Genomic DNA, 27,973 nt, shown 5'->3' with positions numbered 1-27,973 from the left:
GTGTTGCCTAGTGATGACTCATTGAAATCCAACCTCAAACATCCATTTTTTGATAGTTCCAAAGCTCTTAAGCTGTAAAACTGGTACCGAAAAAAAAAACGTTCAAAAATGTGGTCAAAAATAATCAAATTTGTTCATTTCGAAACAACTGTATCCACTTAAATGCTTCCAGTTTCCAGTTTCCAGAGAAGTATTGGATCAAAAAGTATCAGAAATTGAAGAAGGAGGGTGAAGCCACCTAAAATATAGATCTTACGAAGTATAAGTTGGAGAAACTGATCAATACCATGACTGAAAAAAGTGTGCGCCGGTCAATGGGAGATACCAAGAATAAAGTAGAAATTTCTTTAACAAAAAACGGCAAATATTTTTTTTCAAATTTTTTCATGAAAGATCATAACACTACCTTCTTTTTCTTCATAGAAAGTATTTGGTTCAAATGAATGGTTTTTGAGATACAGGCATTCGTAACTGTCCCATTTCTAAAAGAACTAAGCTTTATTCCGCTCTCTTTCAACGTATTGGTAAGAGGCCCCAAAAATAGTTATGGAAAAAACTGGCAAATGTATGGAATTTTTCAGAAAATCATTTTTTTCTTAAAATTGACAATCATTAAAATTATGAGAAAAATATGCATTAATGCATTTTAATGCAACGAACAATATTTGGGTTTTCAAAATCGCTAAAAGTAATATGCAACGGGCTTTTGGTCGATTTAAAACTAAAATTTGGTGATTATTTTGCCTTGTGTGGTCTTTTTCTTGTGCAGTTTGAACAAAAAAATCAAACAAATTGATTATTTATCACCGAAATATGAAGTCTTTATCAAAGCTAACAGAATCACTTGGCTAAAGAAGGGGGGAAATGGGATAACAAAAAAAAAAATTACAACACAATTCACCACGATGCATTTGGCAAAAAAGTAAGGCATCGGATGGATAATATGCGAAAACAAAAGTAGCAACCATCCGATGTACCTAAAAAAGTAGCACGCATCGATAGAATTGGCTTAGCAAATAGAACAGCACATGTGAGCGCTGCTTGGGTGATTTTTTGCCCGGTCGGACACAATCTCATGTGTTCGACCCGTCCGTGTTTCAATGTGGGTAGGAATGCGATGGGTTTCTTCATCGCTTCCTATCAACATTGAAACGGCGCGCGGCAAAGAATCACGCAAGTAGTTCAAAAGCTGTTCACAAAACAAAAGCCCTGCTCACATTTTCACCAACTATTCAATTTCTTCTACCCAAAGCGCTCTAGCTTTGATCTTTCCACCTATAATACTTTCATGTTCTTTCTAAATATTCTACCTTGAATTTTCACAACTCGCCGAAATGCCAAAAATTAAATAAGTAAATAATATATACCATCTTTGAATTGCAATTCAGAAGCTGCAGCTCTCATTTCAAAGTTTTTGGTTCTGAAGTATGATGAGGTTTGATTTAAAAAAATGCTCTTTAAAATGTAAATTTGAATAAATTTTTACAAATAACATTTATTTTCGGAAGGTGTAGCAAAGCACAACGGGTCAGCTAGTAATTGAATAAAAAAATATAAAAAAAAAAGTGAATGTGGTTATAAGACTTGAAATATTTCACTCGCTGAAGGCCTTCAGGCGCTGCCTTAACCGTGCAGCATATTTGATATTCGTCTTAATAGAATAATACAAGAAAATTCTCGTAAACTGTATACTACCGCTTGTGCATTGTTATTGTTTATCAACGTGTTTTGTGGCTTTTACATTTTTTATCTTTTTCTGTTGTAAAACCGTAAAAACGTTTTACTTTTATTAATCGCGAATTCTGATTCTGCACTTCATAGCATGCACTACTGTGATGATCACTTTACTAAACGCTAATAAAATCATATAAAACGTTTTTTTTAACGTAAATTTTTCCGGCAAATCCGTCACAATTTTAAGAAACGAACGATATTTATTTCTACTCCGTCGTTTTGGTGTCGTTTAACACCATCCTCAAGGATGAGAATGATCGTTATTTCTGTGCTTTATGTGTAAGCCTGCTATTCGGATTACGCGTTTAGGTTAAGTTTCATCATAATTTGAACTTGAGTTCGTAGGGGAGAGTGGGGTGACCTGGGCCATGGGGAAACGTTGGTCATTCTTAATATCTCAGCTGTGTGTTGAGATAAAAATCCCAATCCAATTGTCATCGTCGTCGCTTTGCGTAAGCATGTTTTTCTATATGTTGTTGACTTATGTACGTATCATATGCTTCTTTTATTTAACTAGCCTAGAAAAATGTACTAACATAATTAAACAAGAACCCGTAAAATTGCATTCGTGGGAGACCTAAAGTACATACCAAAAATATGCTCCTACGCTTAAAATCACACATTCAGCACTTAAAATACGTTATTACTATCTGTAAAGTTTTCTTACGCCAAATGAAGAGTAATGAAAAATGTTTTGTTTATCTTTTCTAATACGATAAAGACGAACATAAATCCTATATAAGGAATTTTGCCGAAACGTTCGCGGGCTAGGTTAGAGAAACTTTTCGATCATACACAGCTCTCTTTTTTATTTCCCCGTCAAAAATTGCTTAAAAATAACTTAATGAATTATGAAATTTCAGTTTTGGGTCAACTCATAAAGTTTGCACGTTATCTAGTTAATTTGGATTAGATGACCCACGTTTCCTCACAGTTTTCCAAAATCCAAAAAAAAAAAAAACTTTTTTTAAACAGTCAGAACTTATGAAATTATGTATTTAAAAAATAAACAAAAATGCCTAATGATACCTTGAAAATGTAGAAAACTTTTCCATTTATTATTTTCTTTTTATCTTTTATAATAAAGAAATTATGAAGTGTGCCCATGATACCCCATTCTCCCGTACAATTTTGAAAATCAACTTTTAAGGGGTATTTAAATGGTACCTGATTGTGTTGTTTAAGGTTCTGGAAAAATAACACTAAAATATAGCGGAGCATGGGGATACTTTATCCCCTTTTCTTATTGTCATCATATCTTTTTGGAAAAAAAATTAGCAACTCGCAGTCTTTTGCATTTTCTGACAGAGTGTTATTTCAAATGTATATGCTCCAAAAGTTGGAACGATACATGAACTCGTAGATGAACTGGAAGCATTTTCGTGAAATTCAACAAATTGTGATATTTTTTTAAGTTACAGGAGACTTGATCCTTTACTAAAGGAGACTTGATACTTAATTCAGGGTGCCCTGACCCTAGGCAAAAATCTGGCTAAATCCGAAGATAAAAGGTCCGCTGGCTATTTTTTGCCATATTAGTTCTCATTTCACAGTTTGTAAGTATTGGACAAAGAGAATTCTAAAAGTTTTTCTACTACCCTTCAGTCATTGCATACTTTATGGCGCAATGTTCTAGTTTTTAGATAAATACCGCATTTCTAATTCTTTTAAACAAATCACTTCTGGATAAACATTAGTTATTGAAAAGATATTAGTAATTTCATGATAACGATTGATCACGGTCCATTCAGATGAAAAATATATCTTTTTGATCCAATTAGATCCATAACATACATTTTTCAAAACTTCTTCTTAAAAAAGTTGAGAATTTACTATTGCTCTGATAATATGGCATTATGAAGTTCATATTATACTCTAACGATTGACATATAGGAATAAATATTTTTATTGTAATTTTTTCTTGTTAGAAAAATCTTAAAGTGTTAAAAAATCACATTTTGTTAATTTTTTCAAATAAAGTTCAATAACTAGATAAACACTTTTTATAAATTTGTTGAGATAACAGCATTGTTGTTTTGTTCTATTTGGCACATTTTTCTAGGAATTCGATCTATGTTAGACATTTCTGTTTCGAGATATAGCGAAGGAATCAAATATCCTCATTCTTCCCTACATTCGACATTTTAAAAAAATGACAAGGTGTTTTTAATTTCAAGTCCTTCTTACATTATGGAGTGTTGTAAATCTTGCGCCAATCATATTGCGCAGCAGGAAACCATCATGACTTGTCAAGGCTTCTGCAAGTCAATATTTCATTTAAAATGCAGCATATTATCCGAGCAAATTTTGAAAACCTTAAAGCATCTCAACAAACCCCCGAGATGAGTAACGGTTGCACGGAGTTAATGAAAAGGGCTCGCTTTCGAAACGCTATTTCGGGTTTGGGAGATTTTGTCGAGTCCTTACCCACCATGAAACGATCCTCACTGACCTGAAGAATGCACTCCGTACAAACTCTGATAGAATGAATCTGATTCTGACAAATAATCCTGGTACCTTCCCCCCTGAAAACGAGGCTGAAATGGGTGTTTCAAAGTAAAATTCGGGCTTTCAGAAGACGTTGTTGTTGTAATATGGTTCTAAGCTCAATAAAAATGATTGTGGAACGATTAGAATTTTTTTTTATTATTATTTCATCACCTCAAGCCATCATCACTTGAGTCTGAACGGTTTTATAAGATGCATGTAACATTCTGGTCAGTATATTTACTAGACTTTTTTTTATTTATAAGGTGCATGCATTAGACTAGTGAAGTAGACAATGTGCAACTCGAGACCCCATACACCCAACCCTCGGGTAGTGGTCATATCACCTCTTGTCTGCAACTCCGATTCTCTACCTCCCCGTGGTGCTAGCTGGGGTGCGAGCAACCTTAGCGGAGATCGGGTACCCAACCCCGGTGGATGCTTTGGTCGCATGCAGACTGAGTCAGGGGGCTTCGTACGCGTCTGTTCTCCATGTTAGGGGCGGCGTGCGGAGTGCAACAACGTCCTGGTGGTGTTCGGGACCCAAAACAGCAACATCACGACGGTCCTCCTGCGAGATAGTGGGGTTAGCTGCGGGCCTTGCGAGCCTGTGACTACTAAAAAACATAAGCAACGAATAACGAACAACAAATTTCGGATGGAAATCGGCAAAGACCCACGCGAAGAAAAGGGACTAGCGATTGGAAACTTGGAACATGGAACTTGGAACGAATTGAAGAGCCGCAAATTCGACATCGTAGCGCTGCAGGAGGTATGCTGGAAGGGCTCCACGGTACGAACGTATCCAGATGGTCGTGCCATCTACCAGAGCTGCGGCAACACACACGAGCTTGGAACAGCTTTTATAGTGATGGGAAAGATGCAAAAGCGCGTGATCGGGTGGTGGCCGATCAACTCACGAATGTGCCGGTTGAGAATCAAGGGCCGGTTCTTCAACATCAGCATCATCAACGTGCACAGCCCTCACCTCGGAAGTACCGGTGACGACAAAGACGAATTCTACGCGCAGCTGGAGCGTGAATACGACCGTTGCCCAAAACATGATATCAAGATCGTCATCGGGGATTTCAATGCTCAGGTCGGCCAGGAGGAGGAATTTAAACCGACAATTGGAAGGTTCAGCGCGCACCAGCTGACCAACGAAAACGGCCTTAGACTTATTGATTTCGCCGCCTCCAAACGAATGGCCGTACGTAGTACCTTTTTTCAGCACCGCCTCCCACACAAGTACACCTGGAGATCACCGTACCAAACGCAATCACAGATCGACCACGTTTTGATCGACAGCCGGCACTTTTCGGACATCATCGACGTCAGATCCTGTCGGGGCGCCAACATCGAGTCGGACCATTATCTGGTGATGGTGAAGATGCGCCCAAAACTCTCCGTAGTGAACAACAAGCGAAACCGGCGCCCGCCTCGGTTAAACATCGCGCGACTGAAGCAACCTGAGGTCGCGGCAGACTACGCGCAATCGGTTGAAGCAGCGCTGCCGGCAGAGGGCGAGCTTGACGAAGCCCCTCTCGAGGACTGTTGGGATACCATCAAAACAGCCATCAACAGTGCGGCGGAGAACGTCATCGGTTATGTGGAGCGATCTCGACGGAACGACTGGTTCGACGAGGAGTGTAGGAGGATGATGGACGAAGAAAATGCCGCCTGGAGGAGGAGGAGCTCGAGGATCTGGAGCAGCTGCATCGTTCCCAAGAAACACGAAAGTTCTATCAGAAACTCAACGCATCCCGCAAAGGCTTCGTGCCGCAAGCCGAAATGTGCCGGGATAAGGACGGGGGTATCCTGACGGACAATCGTGAGGTGATCAAAACGTGGAAGCAGCACTTCGACGAAGAGGAGCCACTCCCAACGATGAGTGAAGTTAAGGAAGCCATTCGCCAGCTGAATAGAAACAAGTCGTCTGGGAAGGATGGCATCGCAGCTGAACTCATCAAAATGGGCCCGGACAGGTTGGCCGATTGCCTACATCGGTTGATAATCCGGATCTGGGACATAGAACAGCTACCGGGGGAGTGGAAGGAGGGGGTAATATGCCTCATCTACAAGAAGGGCGACAAATTGGACTGTGAGAACTACCGAGCGATTACTGTCCTCAATGCCGCCTACAAAGTGTTGTCCCGAATCCTACTCTGCCGTCTAACGCCACAAGCAAACAGATTCGTGGGAAGTCATCAGGCCGGCTTCATGGAGGGACGGTCTACGACGGACCAGATATTCACATTGCGGCAAATCCTCCAAAAATGCCGTGAACACCAAGTCCCTACGCATCATCTATTCATCGACTTCAAAGCCGCATACGACACGATCGACCGTAACGAGCTATGGAAAATCATGGACGAGAACGGCTTTTCCGGGAAGCTGATCAGACTGATCAAGGCGACGATGGATGGAACGCAGTGCTGTGTGCGGATTTCGGGTGAATTGTCGAGTTCATTCGAATCGCGCAGGGGGCTTCGACAAGGTGATGGTCTATCCTGCATGATGTTCAACGTGGAGCTAGAAGGTGTTATTCGACGAGCGGTGGGCGAAATGCGGGGCACGATTTTCAACAGATCCAGTCAACTTATCTGCTTTGCCGATGACATTGATATAGTCATAGGCAGATCATCTGCGGCGGTGGAGGAGATCTACCGCAAACTGAAACGCGAAGCAGGAAGGATTGGGTTGATGATTAATACGTCCAAGACGAAGTACATGCTGGCCTGCGGATCCGAGACCGACCGAACCCGCTTGTCCAGTAATAACAAGGTCACGATCGACGGCGACGAGCTGGAGATAGTCGAAGACTTTGTCTATCTCGGCTCACTGGTGACCGCAGGCAATGACACCAGCCGTGAGATCCGGAGGCGAATTATCAGCGGAAGTCGTGCCTACTATGGACTCCACAAGCAACTGCGGTCGAGAAGACTTAGCCCTCGCACGAAGTGTAACCTGTATATGACGCTCATTAGACCGGTTGTTCTCTACGGGCACGAGACATGGATATTGCTCGAGGAGGACCTGCGTACACTCGGAGTATTCGAGCGACGAGTGTTAAGAACCATCTTTGGCGGCGTACAGGAAAACGGAGTGTGGAGGCGAAGGATGAACCACGAGCTCGCGCGCCTCTACGGCGAACCCAGTATCCAGAAGGTGGTGAAGGCTGGCCGGATACGCTGGGCGGGACATGTTGCGAGAATGCCGGACGACTGTCCTGCAAAACAGGTGTTCGCTACGAATCCGGTAGGAACAAGACTAGCGGGGGCGCAACGAGCGAGGTGGTTAGACCAAGTGGAGCGTGATCTGGCGAACGTGGGGTGCCCGAGAAATTGGAGAACGGTTGCTATGAACAGAGTGAATTTTAGGAATTATGTTCGTCAAGTTATGTCGTGAGACGGAATATTATGTAAATAAAAAAAATAAAAATAAAGGTGCATGCATTCGAGAAACTGGATAACCCTAATGCAGTTTTCTTGTAATGATTATTTGTAAAGATGAAAATTTTGATATGGAATTTAATTCAAACAACGTTTTAATTTTCAACAAACATATCTTTATATTTTTTTAGACGAAAAAGTTATATAGAAAGGCGTTTGTTTGATAAGGTAATTTTCAGAAATTAAATCGTTTCGTTAAGTATTAAAACCAAACTTTTTAGCAACTTCATAATCATCGCCAGTTTCGTGGCCAGTTCTTCAAATTTCTAAAGGATTGTTTTCTAATCTAGAGAGTAACCTTCAGTTTATGAATGTTTCATAAAACATTCTTTTGATTTCATTCATAAAAAACATTCTTTTGATTTGTTTTAGAGGTTTTTTATTGTATCAAGAAATAATTTACACCAGGCCTTTTAATTTTTTGATATTTTTTCCGATAAGTTTGAAAGTACTGGTAAACAAAAGGCAGACATTGAAAATTCAGATTGAAAAAATTACACTGAGTTAATTAGTAGAATGATGGCATGAGCTATTATTTATTTACTTTATGTGTGATTTGAATAAAATTTATTGGTTTTCATAAGTACTGTTGAAGTTAAAATTTTGGAGAAATATTATTAAGGTTAAAAGGTTTCATCAAAACCTTTTAAAGTTTATTTGCGCTACCAAGGTTTTATAATTTGCTCTCCAGAATCTACTGCAGGGGGGCCTTTTTGTGCTATTAGTGGTTGTATTGGAATTTTATTGAGCCCCGAGCAAGGTTCTGTACCTTGATTTTATTGATGATATTTATGGAGTCCTTAAGAGCAAGTTCACTCGTGTTGGGAAAAAGTGGAAGATATTCCGACACTTGCAGCACATTTTGAAAATTTTACAATGTAACAATGTTTTCAAGATCTTTGGGCGTTGTAGTTTTCTACAGCACTGTTTCTATTTCAGCCGTGTGTGATAGAAATCATACTATTTTTGCATCTCAGCAAGCAAAAATAGTACACGTGTTGCATAAAAACTTGAATGCCGCAGATCTTGAAAAGGTTTTTGCATCGTAAAATTTTCAAAATGTTACAAAGGTGTCAAAATTTCTACCACTTTTTCCCAACACGAGTAAACTTGCTCTCAGATAACTTTAATTGTTGCTTGAGATCGTCACGCCTCAATGTATTAATGAAATTTGAATTGTGATGACTTTGTTTAAAAAATCGCATATGAGCGTGTGCTGTGACACATATGTATGTTCGTTATTTATTCGCATTCTAAAAAATCCAAATCCAAGTTGTTCCATACTTAAATTAATTCATGTAGATACAAACAAAATTGTTTTCTTTAAAACGGTCTATGTGAAACACACTAGAGTCCATTTGAAGACCTCATTTTATGGAGGTCAATATGTTGTTGATTGAAATATTAATGGCAACAAACTATGGGAGTTGCCTGCACAAGGCGTTCAAAATATGGCAATAACAAAATGGAAAACCATGAATTCACCAGGTTCCATTATTTTTATGGCATAAATCATCTTTAAATGAGAATGTAAAACCACATTAAATGATAGTTTTTCCCTGACCGGACTAAATAAATTATCGTTCGCAAACCAACGTTTAAGATTAAAAATGGCATGATAAGGAAGTAAATTGAAAATTACTCAATAAACTTCATTGGATCAAATTATATTTGAATAAATGGTTTAATTTATTTCCGTTCATTTGACTACATCTACATCATGTAAAGTGTGCTCTGAAGTGCCTCAAGGTAGCTTCTATGGTTCACTTCTCTTTATTTTGTAAATTTATTTTTTTATGTTTTTTCTATTATTGATAGATCCTAGGCTTCAGCCTTTCATCTTTAAAGGTGTTTTCAATATTTTTATTAAAAAACTAACTTAAGTCTATTTTTGATTTGTTCTCTGGACATACTCTCTTTTATAACGTTAACATGTGCATTGTAGAGCGCCATCATTATATGTATTGGTTCCTTACGAGCGTAGTTTTAAATTTGGCTAGGGAGCTGTAACGATCTCTTGCTGCGTAGACTGCTACGTCTTTCGTTAGGTGAAATCTGTGACAACAAATACGGTGAAAAATATTTTCCACATGTCAAATCCTTTAAAAACAATATGTCGATTGGTTTTTGGAAATTTTTCAGTAAGTCCAAGCCAACCAGCATACACAAAGCTCAATATTCTGGCATATCTTTTAGCCAGCCAAGGTTTCTGAAGGCGTACCTTAGAAATCTATTATGAATTCTTTTAATTCTATTCTTATGAACATTGGTGTATGGCTGCCATACAAAACTAGCGTATTCGATAGTGGTTCGGATAAGTTCAACATAAATTGAGACAATAGTGGAAGGATTGTCCAACCCTTGACAAATCCTACTAACCATGCCGTACATGGAACTCGCTTTGGCTACGACTTGTTCGATATGTTTCGAAAAACTAAGTTTTGCATCCCACTCTACGCCTAGGTCTTTAACATAGGATTTTCTTGTTACTGAACAGTTGCTTTCAAGACAATAATCGTTGCTCACTTTCTTAGAAAAGGTGATCACGCGGCATTTTGAGGCATTGATTTTCGAACCAAAATGGCTGCAACACTCCGGAAATCAGTTAAGCGCATTCTGTGGATCCATACAATCCTTGCGATACCGAACAGTAAGGAACATTTTCAAATCATCTGCGTAGATCAACACAAACACGTCATGCAGCACTTTGGGGAACTCAATCTTTACAGTTGTAAAAAGAAGGGGTCCCAAGTGACTCCCTTGTGGTACGCCGCTGTTGGCCAGGAATACGTTGGATCTCGAATTCCCAAGTTTTACAAATTGAACTCTTTTCATAAGGAATGAACGTATCCATTTTAGACTAACACCAGTAATGCCATTTTTGCTCAGCACTGTCAGAAAAGCTTTAATATTGATAACGTCAAAAGCTTTAGACATGTCTGTATATATGACGTCTTTTTGCGAACCCTGCGTCATGCATTAAGAAGTTCGGGAAACATATTCTGCTAAATTAGTCACAGTTGATCGTTTTTTCGAAAAAACCATGCTGAACATCTGACATCTTTCTTTCTAGCTATGGGTATATATGGTCGTAAATTATGCTCTCAAACATTTTTGGTATAGCAGAAAGAATTGCTACCCCTCGATAGTTTTCAGCAAGCAGTTCAACAACTTACCTGACTTTCTAAACGATTTATTCGTTTTGATCTGCGCCGATGACGTGATGTTATTCTTACCAGTAAAATAGATAAAAGATTGTAAGAAATTTCGAAAAAAAATATGGACCCGCTCTCTACTTTTGTGAAACATCATAAAATGCTCAACGATTTCGTTTACCAGAAACAATACTTCAATCCAGCTCAGATATTTCCTAGGTGGGGATGACATTCAAAGAGTTACCAGCGTATTGGACTTGCACTCCTCGATGTAGTGCGTCGCTATGCTGGGAAATTGGAAGATCCAAATTGTATCATTTACTGATGGCTCCAGAAAGTTATAGCTTGAAGGTTTCCAGAGTGAATGCCTTCAAAAACCAAAGAGTTAATAAAAATTGATTTTATTTCTGGAAAACAGTCTTATCTATGTGATGTCAGATCTACGCGCTCAAAGTTTCCGTTAATGTGACATGTGTGAAAGCATTTTGTGATAATATTTTTTTTAAAGACATTCCATAGATACAGACAAAGATGAGAAAAGATGTCGCATCCAATCAAATCTGCAAAATTCGATATTTCGATGGCCGTGTGATCTGAAAACTATCTTCTGCACTGGTGGTTCGGCTTCATCCGTATGAAGCAAAAAGCGTAAAGAATGAAAAATTCAAAAAAGGAAAAATCGTGAATCAAAGGACATTTCATCTAAAATCGTCGGATTGGGAGTAAAGAAAAACCCCTTCAAAGCTCTAAGCCGTGATGGCCAACATTTTTGGAACCGAGACAACGACCCGGCAAAAACTCAAACGACGACGACGTTCGCTGCGACATTGTAAAGATTTTTCGATTATTAGTTTTTTGATTGCATTTAATCCGTCCGTGGCCGAATCGATGACGAGGATGACGTTGATGATGATGATGATGATACTTGCTGCAGCGGTTGTTTTTGGCGAAGGGATTTTCTCTGGATACTTTTCCGATTGGGGATAAAAATGAAAGACGAATGAGAATTTATTCAAATCAAATATTTCCTTTGCGCTTTATTTGCATCTTTTTCGTATTATTCAATCCTTGCCTGCCAAAGTTAACAAAAATATCCTTTATGCTTATGTTTGAACAAGTTGTGTAACTAGCGTTTTGTGTCGAGTTTAGCTTTCTTGGCAAATGTGTTTTTTTTTTTTGAGAACTTGTGTGAATTTTTGGATGCCATCAGCTGTAGGATTTCAGGGTAGATGAGAAGCTATGACAATGATGACATAAGATTTTGGTAGTTTTAAACTTTTATTAACGTTTCAACTATAAATTGAATTCTTTGTTAGGCCTACAACATAATAAAAGTTTAAAGTTACAAATCAAAATGTTCAACGGGTTTTTTTCAATTCAGATTTCAAATTTTGAACTATGAATAATGAGACCAATTTCGTAAAACAAATCAAGAAAATTAAACTTGTTGAATTTCAACATTAAGGTATGATGAGCTTTAAACGATGATGTCGTCTGCTGACAGATTTGCTCGTTTGATCATATTGGTTTTCTGTTGTGTATTTTTACTATTTTGCTAGATTGTAAATGAATCTGTATATTTTTACAAATTGTCACAATTGTGTGCTAACACTTTGCGTTCAATCCTTCTGTATTGAAATAATTTTTCTTTCTTTATATAAACTATATACACCTTACTATTTCGTTGGCATTTCTCCATAGTTTAACATTCTTTTCGCCTCAGGTCGCCCTCAATACCTACTGTATAAGTTTTGTTTACATCTAATCAACAACTGATTTGATTTGTTTTCCATATTCCTCTGATTTGTTTGTATGTTATTTTACAATATGTTCTGTTCCATTCGGATGAACTTGAGCCTAGGGATCGTTATGTGTAATTATGTACTCTATGTAGTTATATTCTGACCGTTAGTGAGTCCTTCTTAGGTGATGCATTTTCATTTTTGCAACAGAAAAGCGCATATCTCTTTCATAATGTTCTTCAAATATTTGCTAGAGTAAGATAAAGGATTTGAATTATTTAACATACTATTTAGTCGTTTCGATCAATATGATATTGGGTGCTAGTCTTTCCAAAAGTTTTATTGTGATATTTTCCTTTCTGGTTTAGGGAAACTTGAACTTCTGCAGAATGAGGAACTGGATTAGGGAGATGAGGGGATTGTAGGGTAGTTTGGATATGTGGAGAAGTTGTCTCGCTTCAATTTGACTAAGTATATCGATATCACTTGCTTTAGCCTCGTCTCAACGGGTTGAGTTATTTTTCTTGTAATGTACAAACTTACAGCGATTCTGTATTTATTCATTGATTTCCTGGCTCTCTAACTGAAAAACAACGTTTCAAAACAATGAGTTCAATCTGAGTAATCTTTCAGTTGATATGGATCGAGGAGGGGAGGAACGATAAATACATTATTTCCCACTTAATAAATAAACTGCTACCGCTGGTAATGATTTTCATATTTTTACATTAGCTACGACCTATAGTATAATTTTATAAACATTACAAACATTCACACTCAAAGCTGCCCACCACTACGTCGTTTTTCCAGACCCGAAGATTACAGGAAAAGCTGATTCGTTACGCAGTAGGAGTAGGTGAGCGTCGAGGATATGCTCAGAATCTTGATCAGCATCTGGTAGACCTGGCTGTTCCATCGTAAGCTGGAAGCTGTGGAAAAACAAGAAAAAAAACAAGTTTAGAAACCGCACGAAAAAAAGGAAAGAAGTAATCAACAAAATCTGTTTTTTGACATTTTTCAGAGTTTAAATTTATAAAGTCGGTAGATTATGAAAAACATTTTAATTAATCGCTTAATTTTTGCATAAATTAAAATCATTCAAGCGAATCAAAATTGTAATTTTTTAGTAGAGTTTTGATTTTTCTCGATATTTTCATTTTTTTCGAAAATTTCATCAACTTATTCTCAAGAGATTTATTGTTGAAATTTCAAACATTTTTAATTCGATGCTACAAACGATATTTCAACTATGGAGTTGTAGCCAGAAATGTAGCCAGAATGTAACGTAAATTATTTTCATACAAATGAAACTAATTTTAACTACTGGTGGCTCCAGAGACCTTTGTTTTTGTTTCGACATGAAGCCTGACAACTATTTATATTTTGTCAGAGGACGAAAAAAAACCAAACAACAATCGTTGTTTGTCTGTTTTTGCTTAACACTAAACGTACCAGAGGGCGAATTTTTTCTACATGACTGTTTTAATTTTCAAAATTGACGTTTTTTGAATTTTTTTTTTAAGTTTGAAGGTTTCGAAAAACTCATCATTATTTCCGTTTTGTTTCTCAACCGATTTTCACAAAATTTATAGCTTAGAAATGCTTGTAACGCGGAACGTCAGTCAAATATGATTTACATACAATATTAAGCTAAAATCATTCATTTTAAATTTTTTTTTTAATAAACATGCTTCGGGAAACAGGCTGTAGGTCAGTTATTAAGTACTCGGGAAAAAATTCACCTAATTCTTGAGAAAGCTGAAGTTAAAAGCTAAATGTTGCTTAAATGGAAATATTTTTTTGAAATTTCTCAAGACAATGCTCACAAACATATAAAAAGTGATGTGAAAACCTTACTTTTTAATAAATCAATATAATATGAAACATTTTTGATTGATTCATGTGAATTGCAAAGTAAACGTATACAGCAAAAAATATTTCCTGTAAAATTACGCAAATGTCCTGTAACAAAAAGGAGCAAGACATTTATCGTAATTTCACAGGTCGAAAACTACAACTTTTTTACAGGACATTTGCTGCAATAATAAATGAATCTTCGTTAACTTTCAAGGAAAAATATTTATAATTACAGGTTTTGTTAATTACAGGTGATTTAATTTAAGTTTTCAGTGACACATAATAGTCAAAACAATTTCTGTGTAATTTGTGACATTTTGGTAGATTTATAATGTTCGAAACACAGAATTCCAACGTTTATGTAAAGGTAGCTGGTTTTAGACATTTTTATCAATCTGCATTTTCTGAGACTATTCTAGAAACTAAATTCGACGTTGCATTGGATTTTGCGTATGTTAACTCAAGGTTATAGCAATTAAACTTTGTGTAAAAGAAAAGCAATTTCATACCTGTTCTAGAAATGAAATTACGTTGGCGATGCGATGTTTAACAAACTTTTTTTTTTTTCAGAAAATGAGTGAATTTGAAGCCGAAACATCACAGTTTCTGATGAACTTTCTAACGTTTGCTTACTCATTATAAATTGAATTGCGTCAGATGAATTTATGTCCTAAACATTCAATGATGTATTTTTATGGCATTTTCCTTGTGAGCTCAAACAAACGTCGAAAAAATCAACATGATTTAATTTTTCATAATTATTTCAAGAAACAGCTGTTGTTAATATCATTTATGCTTCTAATTTGAAAGCTTTATAAGAAACTTCACCGATTTGGGACGGTTATTTTTGCTGATGTTTGCTCGTTTTGCTCGGTAATAAAAGGGTTCAATGCCTCTCTTGATCCCATTCAAAAGTGCTTTGAAAAAAAGTATTTTCAATAAAGTTCTTAAGGCGCATCTTTAAGCAACATTTTGTAAAAGACATGACAAAACATCATCTATTAGCACATATGACAATATTTTGCCTAATAAAATTAATTAATTGTTCAACGAAGGTTCACACTTACTGTGCATATTGCATAATGTATTTCTTATATGTTCAATAAGTCAATTCAAACGACTATTTAGAATCCCAGACTCAGTGCATTTCATACAAATTTTTCGAAAAGTTGATAACATATTTCATGCCAGAAAAGATTTTAATATAATCGATATATAGTAAATTTTTGGAACTGTGATATAGATTATTCACTGTAAAGTTATTCGAAGACAGCTCAACTGCCACAATTACATAATTGAAAACCGTCAGTTAACCGCATATATTATGTTAAAGAATGTCTGCCCATGGTGGCTCCAGAGAGCATTTATGTTATGAACGCCTAAGGCACATTTTTAAAGCATATTATTTGCTTGCTAAAACACTCAAAGAAATAAATGCCTTTATAAAAGAATAAGTGGATTCTTGCCAATCATAGTTTTTTTTTTTTATAAATATCATTGTTCTGTCCAAGAGCATTTCTATAGAAATTGAATTTAATTTTTTGTTATTTATTTTTGAGAATGCTCCAAATATAAAGGGTAAAAATCTTTCAAACATTCGAAAAAAATTGACTGCAAAATCTTAAAAATTTCGAAGTAGTAGGTTAATGGACTTTCAATAGTTCTAATTCGCGTGTTACGTGAATTTGGCCAGGACATCTTAGTGAGGTGTTATTTGACCTTAGTTACCCAAAAATAAGCTACCGTCAAACGGGTAGCTGCAACAAATGTTGCATCTAATCCATGCATCAGCAGGATTAGATGCAACATTTGTATCAAAATGCAAATCAGAGATTCACCTTTCAAATCTCGTTTCCATATGATGGAATATGATTTTTTGCATCGCGTTTGTTGATTTCTAAATATCATCCATCCAAAATTTAATTACTATGACTTCAGTTAGAAGATTTTTTGTAGTATTTTTTACCCCTGCAGCATTCTTATGTTTTTTCTTTAAAACCATTTTTGTCGCAAAAAATGTAAAATTTAACTCGAACAAAAACTAAAATTACTTCAATTGGTGCTTTATGCGATATGATAGCCAAATACATCAAAAACTATAAATAATCAAATGTTTTCATTTGATTTTGCTTTAAAAACAAAATTTTGGTGACCTTTTTTGCCTTTCTTTCAGAAAGTTATAGTTATCGGTCGATTTGGAAGATCATTAATTATGGGTCTTAGATAAACCTTTAGGGGAGAGTGGGGATACTTATCGAATCAGCTCGTCGAGTTCAGACGATGTCTGTGTATTTGTGTGTATTGGTGTGATTTTTTGTAAACTTTTTTTGCACATTTTTGCGAAACTGGGCAGTACAATAAAAATGATTTTTATCTTAAAAAATTTGTTTTTTTTTCGTCTTTGATCTATAAAAGAAAGAAAAAATAACAAAATAGTTTGAAAAAAAATTTTCATAGTACCTAATTATCATCAAATCATCACTCCAAAAACGTGTCAATTTGGCCTGCTAGCCATAACCAGCAATCACTAATATGAAGTTTATCGTATTTATGACGTCAAATTATACATGACGTCATATACACGATGGGCATGCTCGCTGTGTTTTTTTTTTACTACTAGAATCTCTAGAAATAAATTTAATTTTATCTTTAACACCAGTTTAGTGTAAACCGAACCGGTTTCAAAAAATTTAGAGCCGAAGCTCTAAAATCATATTGTGGTAATATGAATTTTCATAAAGGGGTACGACCCCGAACTTGCCGTATTCAATCGATGGGTGTAGGGTTCAACACCACATTTTTCTGCAGCGATGGCGGGCTTCGATAGTACGAGGCAAACGGGAATCTGTCAGATAATTTTGTAGTAAGTTTGAAAAAGGGCGAACGCGCCAAATGAAAACAAACCTAGCGTAACATTTCATAAGGGTGAAACTATCAGTTAGCCCGAAACAAAAAAAAAACGCTTTTGAAATTTCAGACCATCTAATCAAATCCTATTTAAAAAATCGATTTTAAATCCATTTTAAATAGGCGTAATTTCACGTTCCAACCTGTTCCAACGAAAATATATCAATAAAAAGTTTCACCCAAATTAATTTTATCAACTGTTTAAAAGTTTAAAGTGATTTTTTTGCACAGACGCGTTAATTTCAAGATGTTGAATTCCCTGGACTTTGAAGTATTTCTGATTTTAAACTCAATTTAAAAATCGGGTCTAATAGTGAGTTTCAGAATTCAGATTAAAATCCAAAAATCCAGATGCAATCCAGCGCTAGACGATTTACAAAACACATTTACTAAACCGACATAATTGAAAAAAATGTCAAAATGGTCAATTACAAGAAAAATGACATAATTGTTTAAATTTTCTTAAATTACAAAGTGGACCAAATTTACATAATTGACAACATGTACAAACTTTATATGCAAAATTGATAGAACCAATATAGAAAAAAATTAAACAAATCTACAAAACTGACATAATTTACAAAAAATTTAAAAAAAGTCTATAATTACAAAAATGACAACATTCACAAACTTGATAAATTTTTCAAACCTGACAAATTTAGCAAGTATGGCAAAAAATGTGCCCTTTTCAAAAATCGACCTTACGTTGCGCGTCATACGTTGGCATACCCAGTATCCCATTATTTTCTTCCAATAAGATTCTATGTTCCCTACTCAGCATGAGAGCAGCAGTGGTATTATTTTTTTCAAAAGGGCGTGCGGCCAAATGTTGAGAAAGTACCGTTTGTAGACCTACATTTTAAACCTAATTACTTTCAACGCGATTTTCTCGAAACACCTTTCGCCCTTTACAAAAATGAATCAACATAGAAATCAAAGTTTTAAGCATACCTATCAGGGGGATTCTTACTTGTATACTAGTAAGAATGCCACTAAAAGGTATGCTAAAAACATGGCTTAATTACTTATACGACAAAAATGAAAAAAAAAAAAATCTATGTTGACAAAGTTGCGAAATTGACAAAATTGACAAAATTGCAAAATTGTCCTAATTTAAACAATTGACAAAATTGATTTAACTGACTTAATTGACTGAATTTACTAAATTTACTGAATTGACTACCTAGGCTAAATTGACAAAATAGCCTAGATTGACTTAATTCACAAAATTGACAAAACTATCTAAATGGACAAAATGGACAAAATTTACAAAATTTACAAAATTTATAAAATTGGCAAAATTGAACAAATTAATAGAATTTACAAAATTGACAAAAATGATAAAATAGACATGATTGACAAAATTGAAAATATTGACATTTCAAAGCTGTCAAAATGTTTAATATCTGTAGTTAATTCGATAGATTATTGATTTTTTTTTTTCCATTTATTCGCTTCCTTTACTTGAATGGCATTTCTTCTTGGCTTTTATGGTTTTATATTCTGGCAGCTCATTCATATCCAGCGATCCTCATGATTTGCTTGATATTTTATTTGAATTTTGATGTGTATTTGAAACTAGATTTAAGAATTTCTTGAATTCTGATTTTTTTCTAGATTTATGAATTTTTAAAACATAGTTATTGTAGTACCTATTTAAATTTTGAATAAACTAGCTAACCCGGTAAACTTTGTTTTACCTTAAAATAAATAAATCGTTTAAAGGATTGAGCTTTATCTAAACGTCCTTATAAAAGTCGAAAAAGTGAGATTCTTGAAACTTTATACAAACCATCTCTGACCCGAAAAACCCTCGGATACCAAATTTCACTTTATTCCGATCGTCCGTTTATAGGTGATGGTGTTACAAAAAAAAATCCTACATTTTAACACATAAGATGTAATTTTCAGTACAAAGTTCTTGGGGTTTCAATGAAGTTCTTGTTATGAATCTGATTTCTATTTCAATATATTTATTTCAATTGTATTTTTTACGACAGGTATGAGCAAGGCGCGGCCCACGGTCGAAGCTTTTCTGAAATTGATTTAAATTTTTCAATTTTTACTATAGATAATTAATGAGAATTATTAAACAATCAGTAGCGAAACGATGTCCTTCATATTAGAGTTTAGGTAAATAATGATACTTTTGGGAATAGCCATTCATTTTTTTTCTAGCACCAAAACGTCGAAGACCTACCTGGCATCGCGAATTATCATACAATACAAGTGCAGACAAAACCAAAAATGATATAATGTCAATACTTCATTAAACGTGTACTTCCCTTTGCATTTGTCCCATAACCATTCCGATTGTTGACCTAGTTTTGTTCTAGTGTTTTTAGCATTTTTTGAGATCTTTCAATTCAAAATTCTTGAATTCGGGTCGGAAAAGTAAAAAAAAACGTTAGGTAATAAAATAAGCATTCCAAAATTTTATATACACGTATGAGCTAAGCATATCTGGTCGATTTTTTGAGAAACCTGGCAAAAATCGGGCATTTGATTTCAATTTATTCCATCAAAAACCACACAATATCTTGGCAAATTTCAGCTTTATTTAAGTACTACTCGGATAAAATCAGAGAAAGTAGAACTGAGTCATTTGGAATTTTAAATTTTCTTCTAAACTCACCAATTCTTTAAAAAAAAATTAGCAACGTTGAAGAAAATAATTCAAGTACTAATTTTTGAACCTATATCTACATAATAATTTAATTTGAATTTTTGCTAAATCTCGCGACTTATGTAAGTAAACGCAGGCGCTATTTGGGCTGGTTTAAATATAATTCGTATGATCGAGCCTGTCTTGATCTGTCGCGAAATATTTCTTGAATATTAGGGAATAAACCGGATCATCTGGAATGCTAACTTTAAAGTTACAGATGAGCACGAGCATCTTTAAGTCCAATAGCAAAGTAATTGTTTTCTATACCTCTTGCAAAAATAATGTCCCATGGTAAATATGTCCTGAAGAAATTTATTTTATAAAAATTGGCAAAAATTGGCTTGTATCGTTTGCACTGAAATATTGACAAAAAATGAAACCATTAACAAGTGAAATATGTTTGTTTCGAAAAATCATGCAAATCATTAGTAGATTGAGTCATTTTAGGAATAAATATTGACAAATCACATTATCAATGTCACAGAGTTTTCATTAATCAGCTTTAGAAATTTAAATCATGCAGTGGCATTTTAATTAAGCTAGGAAACCCTTTGGAAATTATAAAAAAAAATCCAGAATTTAGAATGAAAACTATAAAATAGATTTTTCGACAAAAATTTGCCTCAAAATCCTTAAAATTATAGAAATTTAAAAATGTTGTCTAATATTCCAAAGCAATGATCTTATTCGGAACTTCAAATTGAAATGGTTAAAAAAATCTTCTGAAAAATATGCACAAAAAAGTATAATCAATCAATTTTGATAACGATTTAACGTTGAACGATAAGAAGACAGCGATTTTAAAATTAAAAAAAAGTCTGACCATTACTTATCGCAGAAGACTTGGATGTACCACCAACTTTTATAAGTCGTGAAAGGCCTTCAAAAATATGCGCATTTTTCATAAAAAGCAATGCAAATGATGATTTTTTGGAGAACGAATAATTGCATAGAATTTAAATTCAATAAAAAAAAATGCATTATTCAAACATATTCATACAAATTTACGGCTGGTGGTCCGACTCAAATGAAAAAGGGTTTCCTTTTTAAGTGTATTTTAATCATAAATTTTATGTAATAAATGGTTGATGTTTAATTTAAATATTTCTATTGTAATGATAACTATATAATATATGACCAATTTAGCAAAAAAGAGCTTAACAGTGATAAGCCAGCATGAGTTATTAAAGTTATCAAACACAAAGAATCAGTGTTATCTTAAGTGCGGGTCGCCGAAAAAATTGAAATTCAAATTGGCCCGTTGTTTTGAAAGGTTGCTAACGATTTTTTTTATTTGATTCAGAGTTGAGATCGAAAGAAAAGAGTGCATGAAAAAAGTTAAGGACAATAATTTTATTTTTGCTCTTGCTCTGTATTATGTTGGTGGTAAAATTTTATCAGTGGTAAAATTATGTCTCGATGGAGTCGGACTTGCGAAAAAGTGCCACTGAATCTCTAAATGAAGAACTGCCAACTAAATCTCTAAGCAAAATGTGGATTTAAGGTATCAAACCTTATGCTTTCTTGTAAACTTGGTTTAAAGCAGGGATGAGCAACCCGCGGCTCGCGGGCCGCATGCGGTCCTCGAGATATGTTTGTGCGGCCTGCGAAGCTTATCTCAAATTATATTTATTTCACGATTGTTAATAAACATTAAATAGCAGTCACTACTAAACAAAAAAACACCTTGATCATATATGCACGTCACTTATTTGTAGTTGCATTTGTCTCATAATCATAAAGATTGTTATCTAACTTTTTTGTAGGATTAAAGCTTCTATTGAGTTCTTTTAAAGGCATGGATGCTATATTATTTGTTTGAAAAACGTAATATAGGAGTAAGTTATATCATTATAATTTTGTTTCTAGCAAACTTAAGTTGTATGACAAAGTGAAATATTTTTGTTTTTGATTTAATGGTGGAAATAAGGAAAGTTTTATAATAAAGGCTGGGTGAAGGATTATTTATTTCTTATCGACATGACTCAGCACAATTCTGATTTTTCGAAGTTTGTAATAATTACTCAGAGGAACAGAATTTTTGGTGCCTTTGTTTTAAACACTGATTTTGAAAGATTTTGGCATCCTGAATTCAAAACATTCCAAAAATGTTATCTATTACTTCTAATTTCGGTGATATGGCGTTTGGAAATTTTAAGTTGATCAGTTTTGGGTAAAATCGATCTTTTATAACTGATAAACCAATAATCCTGCATAAAAACAAAAAAAATTTCAATCAATTTTCTACTTTTCATGCAATCAACGACTCAGAAATTGTCAAGCTAATCTTGGATCAGGAATACAACGCTTTAAAAATAAAAGAATTCTAAAATTTTTAAAAATTACAAAAATTAAAAATAATAAAAACTTCTTCTGGCAGTGATTAAATATTCAATATTAAAGATTTTAATTCATTCAACAGCGTTGTTGAAGACTACAAAATGAGTTGACTTTTGGTCTTAAAAATAACGATTCAGTAGTTTAATTTTAAATTAAAAATTTCGTCAAAATTCCCGTATTTTGCAGGTTTAGAAAAAAACACAAAAACAAAACTTTATAACTTCTTTCTCAGAATTCAAAATTACTCACGGTCTTTGAGAAAGTTAGTCATTCAGTCAATAAGTCCTTATATTTTACAATGACACGTACACAAATTGAATAACTTTTTTTCCCTATTTTTTAAAGTTATCTCGAAAACTAGAGTTGACAAAAAAAACTATTTTAATATTTGGATTCCGATTTGGATTTCTTGAAACTTGGAAAGATGTGAAATTTGTTATCTTGTTTTATGTGTGGAGTTATTTTCAGAAATTTCATTGGCAAATCATACCAGAAATTGTTTACATTGAGCGAATTTACTTCAAAATTAGCAATCCACATTACCACAGTCATAAGATTTTCATGATTCAGCCTGTTCCAGAGGTATCTAAATTAGATCAATAAAATTTTGAAAATTTTCAAAAAAAAATTATGAATTTTTCTTGATTTTGAAACCTTGATCAACATAATGATTTCACTAATCACTAATCGTACTTTCATAGCCAGAACTTGTGTCTGAGTCCCAAAGAATAATAAGTGTGTTATCATTCTTCTTGTCTTTGTTCATGTTTTCAATTATTTTAACATAAAAACATTAAAATTATCAAAAACACAAAATGGTTGGGCCTACTATGGAGCAGAGAACGCAGAGAGAACCGGAACACAGGACCAGGAAGAAACGTGGACCACCAGTACCATACGTTTCGAATGGGCAGTATCGTTGGAAGCATGCTAAGAAAAATGCTCCTTGATGAAGAAACAATGCGCTATCCAAATTTTTTCGCCAATCACTTGGGTCATTCTAGAGGGGCTGGAAATGATTTATTTTGTACACAAAAATCACAAAACCTAAGTATTTTGAAAAATTTGATGTAAAAAATAGAATGACTTAAGAAATATATACTAATTTTTTCTTTAACTGTTTTGGATTTTAGTGTACAATCATTTCTGGTCATCGACCAAGGATAAAGCGCCTTTACTCGCTCTTGGAAAGAAAAAAGAACAAAAAAAACATAAAAAACACAAAACCTTACGAGTCATGATGATAACTCGAAAGGTTTTTTTACACGACTTTGGCCTAGATGCAAAAATAATTGACTTATTACATCTTTTTTAACATATATTGAACATTGTATGAGTAAAAGCTAATGTGTATAAAAGATTATGTAATATAAGCTCTAAAAGATTTAGGAATTATACTTAGCTTTCATTTCTCCTGCTTATGATGATTTCCTTATGAACATTTGCTTAGGTAGATTTCAGGAACCCAGTTGGTTGCACTCCCCCAAAAAATTGAAATGATCGCAGCAATCACAAAGTTTACCATTTAAATCACAATTTTCCCAAGGCGAAAAATATAGCCATCATTTTGTTAATGAGTTTCCACCTCTGATACCGGAAAATTCACATTCAAATTAGTTCTAGAACATTTTTGAGCCCACATGCATCAACAAACTTTTTTTACATTCTTCTTCAATTCAGCATTGTTTCCCCTCCCCCCACATACAAAACTCTTTTTTAACTTTATGTTATAACTCGTTACGAAACGTAAGGCTGAAAATTTTCATATTCTTCTTGTTCCGTCATTCAAATAAAAAACTTTTTTTGTTCACATTATATGTAACAACTTGTTTGTAATAAAAATTTGCTCAAACCAACAACGCACATGGAGCAAACATAGCATCGACCGATTCCTTTGACAGCTCACAAATGGGTCCTCCTTGTTTCTAAATTCGTGCAACACCAATTCGAACTTCAATTCGGGGAGAAAACATTCTCTTTATTACTGCAATTGGACGAAATTTTTTTTGGATAAACCGGACTTCACTACAATGAGAAATTATTACTAAAAACTTTAATTTTTCTCAAAAGTTAAAGTGCAAAAAATTTCACGAGCGAGAAAAACACGACCGAACTCGATCTAGGCTTGCTTAGATCTCGAAACCTTGATCAACATAATGATTTCATACGAAACTTCAAATCCAATAAAAACACCGATAATAGGAAGAAAATTGAGGCTTCGTGACAAAATTTTAATAAATTGTGGAAAAGATTTTCAAAAACGGGCACAGAAAAAATTCACTATGGTTAAGCTCCATGAAACTTTTGAATAGAAGTGATGACGAAAAATACCATTGCATTGATTTGGACAAAACAAGGTTTTTACTAGAAAACGGTTCAAATCTTTTTACGAACCATAGAAAGACTTTAAAAAAATTTCGTCTTTAATAAGTAAAAGGGAAGCAAATGGAGACGTTTTTTTTGTAAAAGAAAGAATATTAGCTAAACACTTCAAATCAATTGAAATATTATTGAAAAACTATCAAGATTAGGTGATGAACCTATTCAATTTCGGTTGGTTTAATTACCTTATATAAAACAATGTTTATGCAAGTACTTAAATTCGTTTTATTTATCGCTTTCCGTTTTTTTTTTGTCAAAAATTTGTCGTTATAAAAATAACGTAAAACTCTGCAAACTATTATTACTCAATTTTTTTTTTAATACGGCCCGCCGAAAGAAATTCATATTAAAAGTGGCCCGTTGCTTCAAAAGGTTGCTCACCCCTGGTTTAAAGCATTTATTGATGGCATGAAAAAAAATTCAAAATTTGCTATATATACTCTATACTATATTCATGTTGAATCATACATTCTCCTCAAAAAAAAAATCCCTACCTTTAGCAACTCAAAAAGTCGCATCCTCAAAGTCACTCTTCAAACTGAAAGAGTATTCCCATAAAAAGCAAACGTTTCAAACATGGTCCCACGTACACTGGTTTAGCAGTCCGACTGCATCCGTAATGTGGGGAAATTTAAATTAACTTGATCTGAATATTAACGCCCTGGTCGGTCTAGAAGACATAGTAGATATTCACTGGCACAAAGCCGGAGCTGATCACTTTCAGCTTCTGGTGGTCATGATGCGAAGAAAATTTGCTCTAGCCAGCGTTCTTCTTTTTTTGCTGTTGACTTCAACCACCCACAATCCACAGCAGGGTGCTTCACTTTTTTCTGCCCTGTCACGGAAAGCTGTGTAAGCGGAGAAAACTAAAATTAATTCACCGGATTTTGTCTTTGCCTTGTTTTCACGCGTTGGGTAGTGATTTTTTTTTGTGCTGCTGAGGCTCTCAGGAAAAAAGTGCTGACGTTTGCTACAGGTGCTACAGGCTATGGGTTCCTTTTTTTTGCTGCACCGAGGATACCTGAGGACGGATTTCCGAATGGATTCATATCTAGACGGCAAGAAAAGGGTTGTGAAAAGGATCTCTCTGGTTGACTCTGCTGCTAGCAAAATTTATGACCAGATGCTACTGAACGGGTAACATTGCTCGATGTTACCAGATTTGACAAACGTTTGAAACATGGGGATTGCTAATTCTGCTATGTCTTCTTCGATTTGAGATACGATTATTCAATTAAAATTAAAATGTTCGACCACTTATATTTAAGGTTACTGTTGAAACCGCTATACTAAACAAAAACGGTTTTATAACTGTAGAAACAATCATAAAACATAGATATCTACCATTCAGCTGTTTTTTTTTATTTCATACTGCGTTTAAAGGCAATATAGTATTATACCGCCAAAATCCCTATAAAATTTTATTATTATTACATCTGTGAATAAAATATTCATTTAATAAATTTGACCGTGAATTTAAGCCTTTCCTACAGTTGGTAGATTTTATGTGGATATGAATTAGACAAAATCATTATCAAATGATAGTTTTGTTTGTTGACCATAAATTGCATAACTCTTTGCTAAACTGAGAGATGTGAGAAAATCTAAAACAAAACAACATAAACTGACAATATAAGCAAAACTGACAAAAATTCCAGAGTTGCAATGTTAACAAATAAGATGAAAAAAACTAAATTAACATTATTGATAAAATTGACCAAATTAACAGAATTGGCATCAAGGACTATACTGACGAAATGATCAAAAATTAAGACTTTAAAAGAATTGAACAAATTTTAAAAAGGGATAAAATTGAAAAAATGGCAAAAAAAGGTAATAATTATGTTTTAATCATTTTTGTTATTTTTATAATTTTTTATTTAGTCATTTTCGTAATTTTTGTATTTTTTATCATTTTTGTCATTTTTGTCATTTTTGTAATTTTTGTAATTTTTGTAATTTTTGTAATTTTTGTCATTTTTGTAATTTTTGTAATTTTTGTAATTTTTGGTATTTTTTGTCATTTTTGTCATTTTTGTCATTTTTGTCATTTTTGTCATTTTTGTCATTTTTGTCATTTTTGTCATTTTTGTCATTTTTGTCATTTTTGTCATTTTTGTCATTTTTGTCATTTTTGTCATTTTTGTCATTTTTGCCATTTTTGTCATTTTTGTCATTTTTGTCATTTTTGTCATTTTTGTCATTTTTGTCATTTTTGTCATTTTTGTCATTTTTGTCATTTTTGTCATTTTTGTCATTTTTGTCATTTTTGTCATTTTTGTCATTTTTGTCATTTTTGTCATTTTTATCACTTTTGTCACTTTTGTCATTTTTGTCATTTTTGTCATTTTTGTCATTTTGTCATTTTTGTCATTTTTGTCATTTTTGTCATTTTTGTCATTTTTGTCATTTTTGTCATTTTTGTCATTTTTGTCATTTTTGTCATTTTTGTCATTTTTGTCATTTTTGTCATTTTTGTCATTTTTGTCATTTTTGTCATTTTTGTCATTTTTGTCATTTTTGTCATTTTTGTCATTTTTGTCATTTTTGTCATTTTTGTCATTTTTGTCATTTTTGTCATTTTTGTCATTTTTGTCATTTTTGTCATTTTTGTCATTTTTGTCATTTTTGTCATTTTTGTCATTTTTGTCATTTTTGTCATTTTTGTCATTTTTGTCATTTTTGTCATTTTTGTCATTTTTGTCATTTTTGTCATTTTTGTCATTTTTGTCATTTTTGTCATTTTTGTCATTTTTGTCATTTTTGTCATTTTTGTCATTTTTGTCATTTTTGTCATTTTTGTCATTTTTGTCATTTTTGTCATTTTTGTCATTTTTGTCATTTTTGTCATTTTTGTCATTTTTGTCATTTTTGTCATTTTTGTCATTTTTGTCATTTTTGTCATTTTTGTCATTTTTGTCATTTTTGTCATTTTTGTCATTTTTGTCATTTTTGTCATTTTTGTCATTTTTGTCATTTTTGTCATTTTTGTCATTTTTGTCATTTTTGTCATTTTTGTCATTTTTGTCATTTTTGTCATTTTTGTCATTTTTGTCATTTTTGTCATTTTTGTCATTTTTGTCATTTTTGTCATTTTTGTCATTTTTGTCATTTTTGTCATTTTTGTAATTTTTGTCATTTTTGTCATTTTTGTCATTTTTGTCATTTTTGTCATTTTTGTCATTTTTGTCATTTTTGTCATTTGTCAATCTTGTCAATTTATTCAAAGTTGTCATTCTAGACGATTTT

At 33.8% G+C, this 27,973-nt stretch overlaps 1 protein-coding gene across 1 annotated transcript in view; it reads right to left on the bottom strand.

Moving 5' to 3' along the window:
- Positions 1-11,835: 11,835 nt before the first annotated feature.
- LOC129758395 (lachesin) overlaps positions 11,836-27,973 on the bottom strand; it is a 589,306-nt gene continuing 573,168 nt past the window's right edge. Inside the window, exon 12 of the mRNA XM_055755900.1 lies at positions 11,836-13,499. Within this exon, the coding sequence (XP_055611875.1) occupies positions 13,390-13,499 (110 nt within the window). The 3' untranslated portion in view covers positions 11,836-13,389. The remainder of the gene's footprint in view (positions 13,500-27,973) is intronic.

Source organism: Uranotaenia lowii, chromosome 3, assembly GCF_029784155.1.
Source record: "Uranotaenia lowii strain MFRU-FL chromosome 3, ASM2978415v1, whole genome shotgun sequence".
NCBI classification, from domain to species: domain Eukaryota; kingdom Metazoa; phylum Arthropoda; class Insecta; order Diptera; family Culicidae; genus Uranotaenia; species Uranotaenia lowii.
Note: the sequence above shows the minus strand (reverse complement) of the source record. Positions and strands in the feature narration are given on the sequence as shown.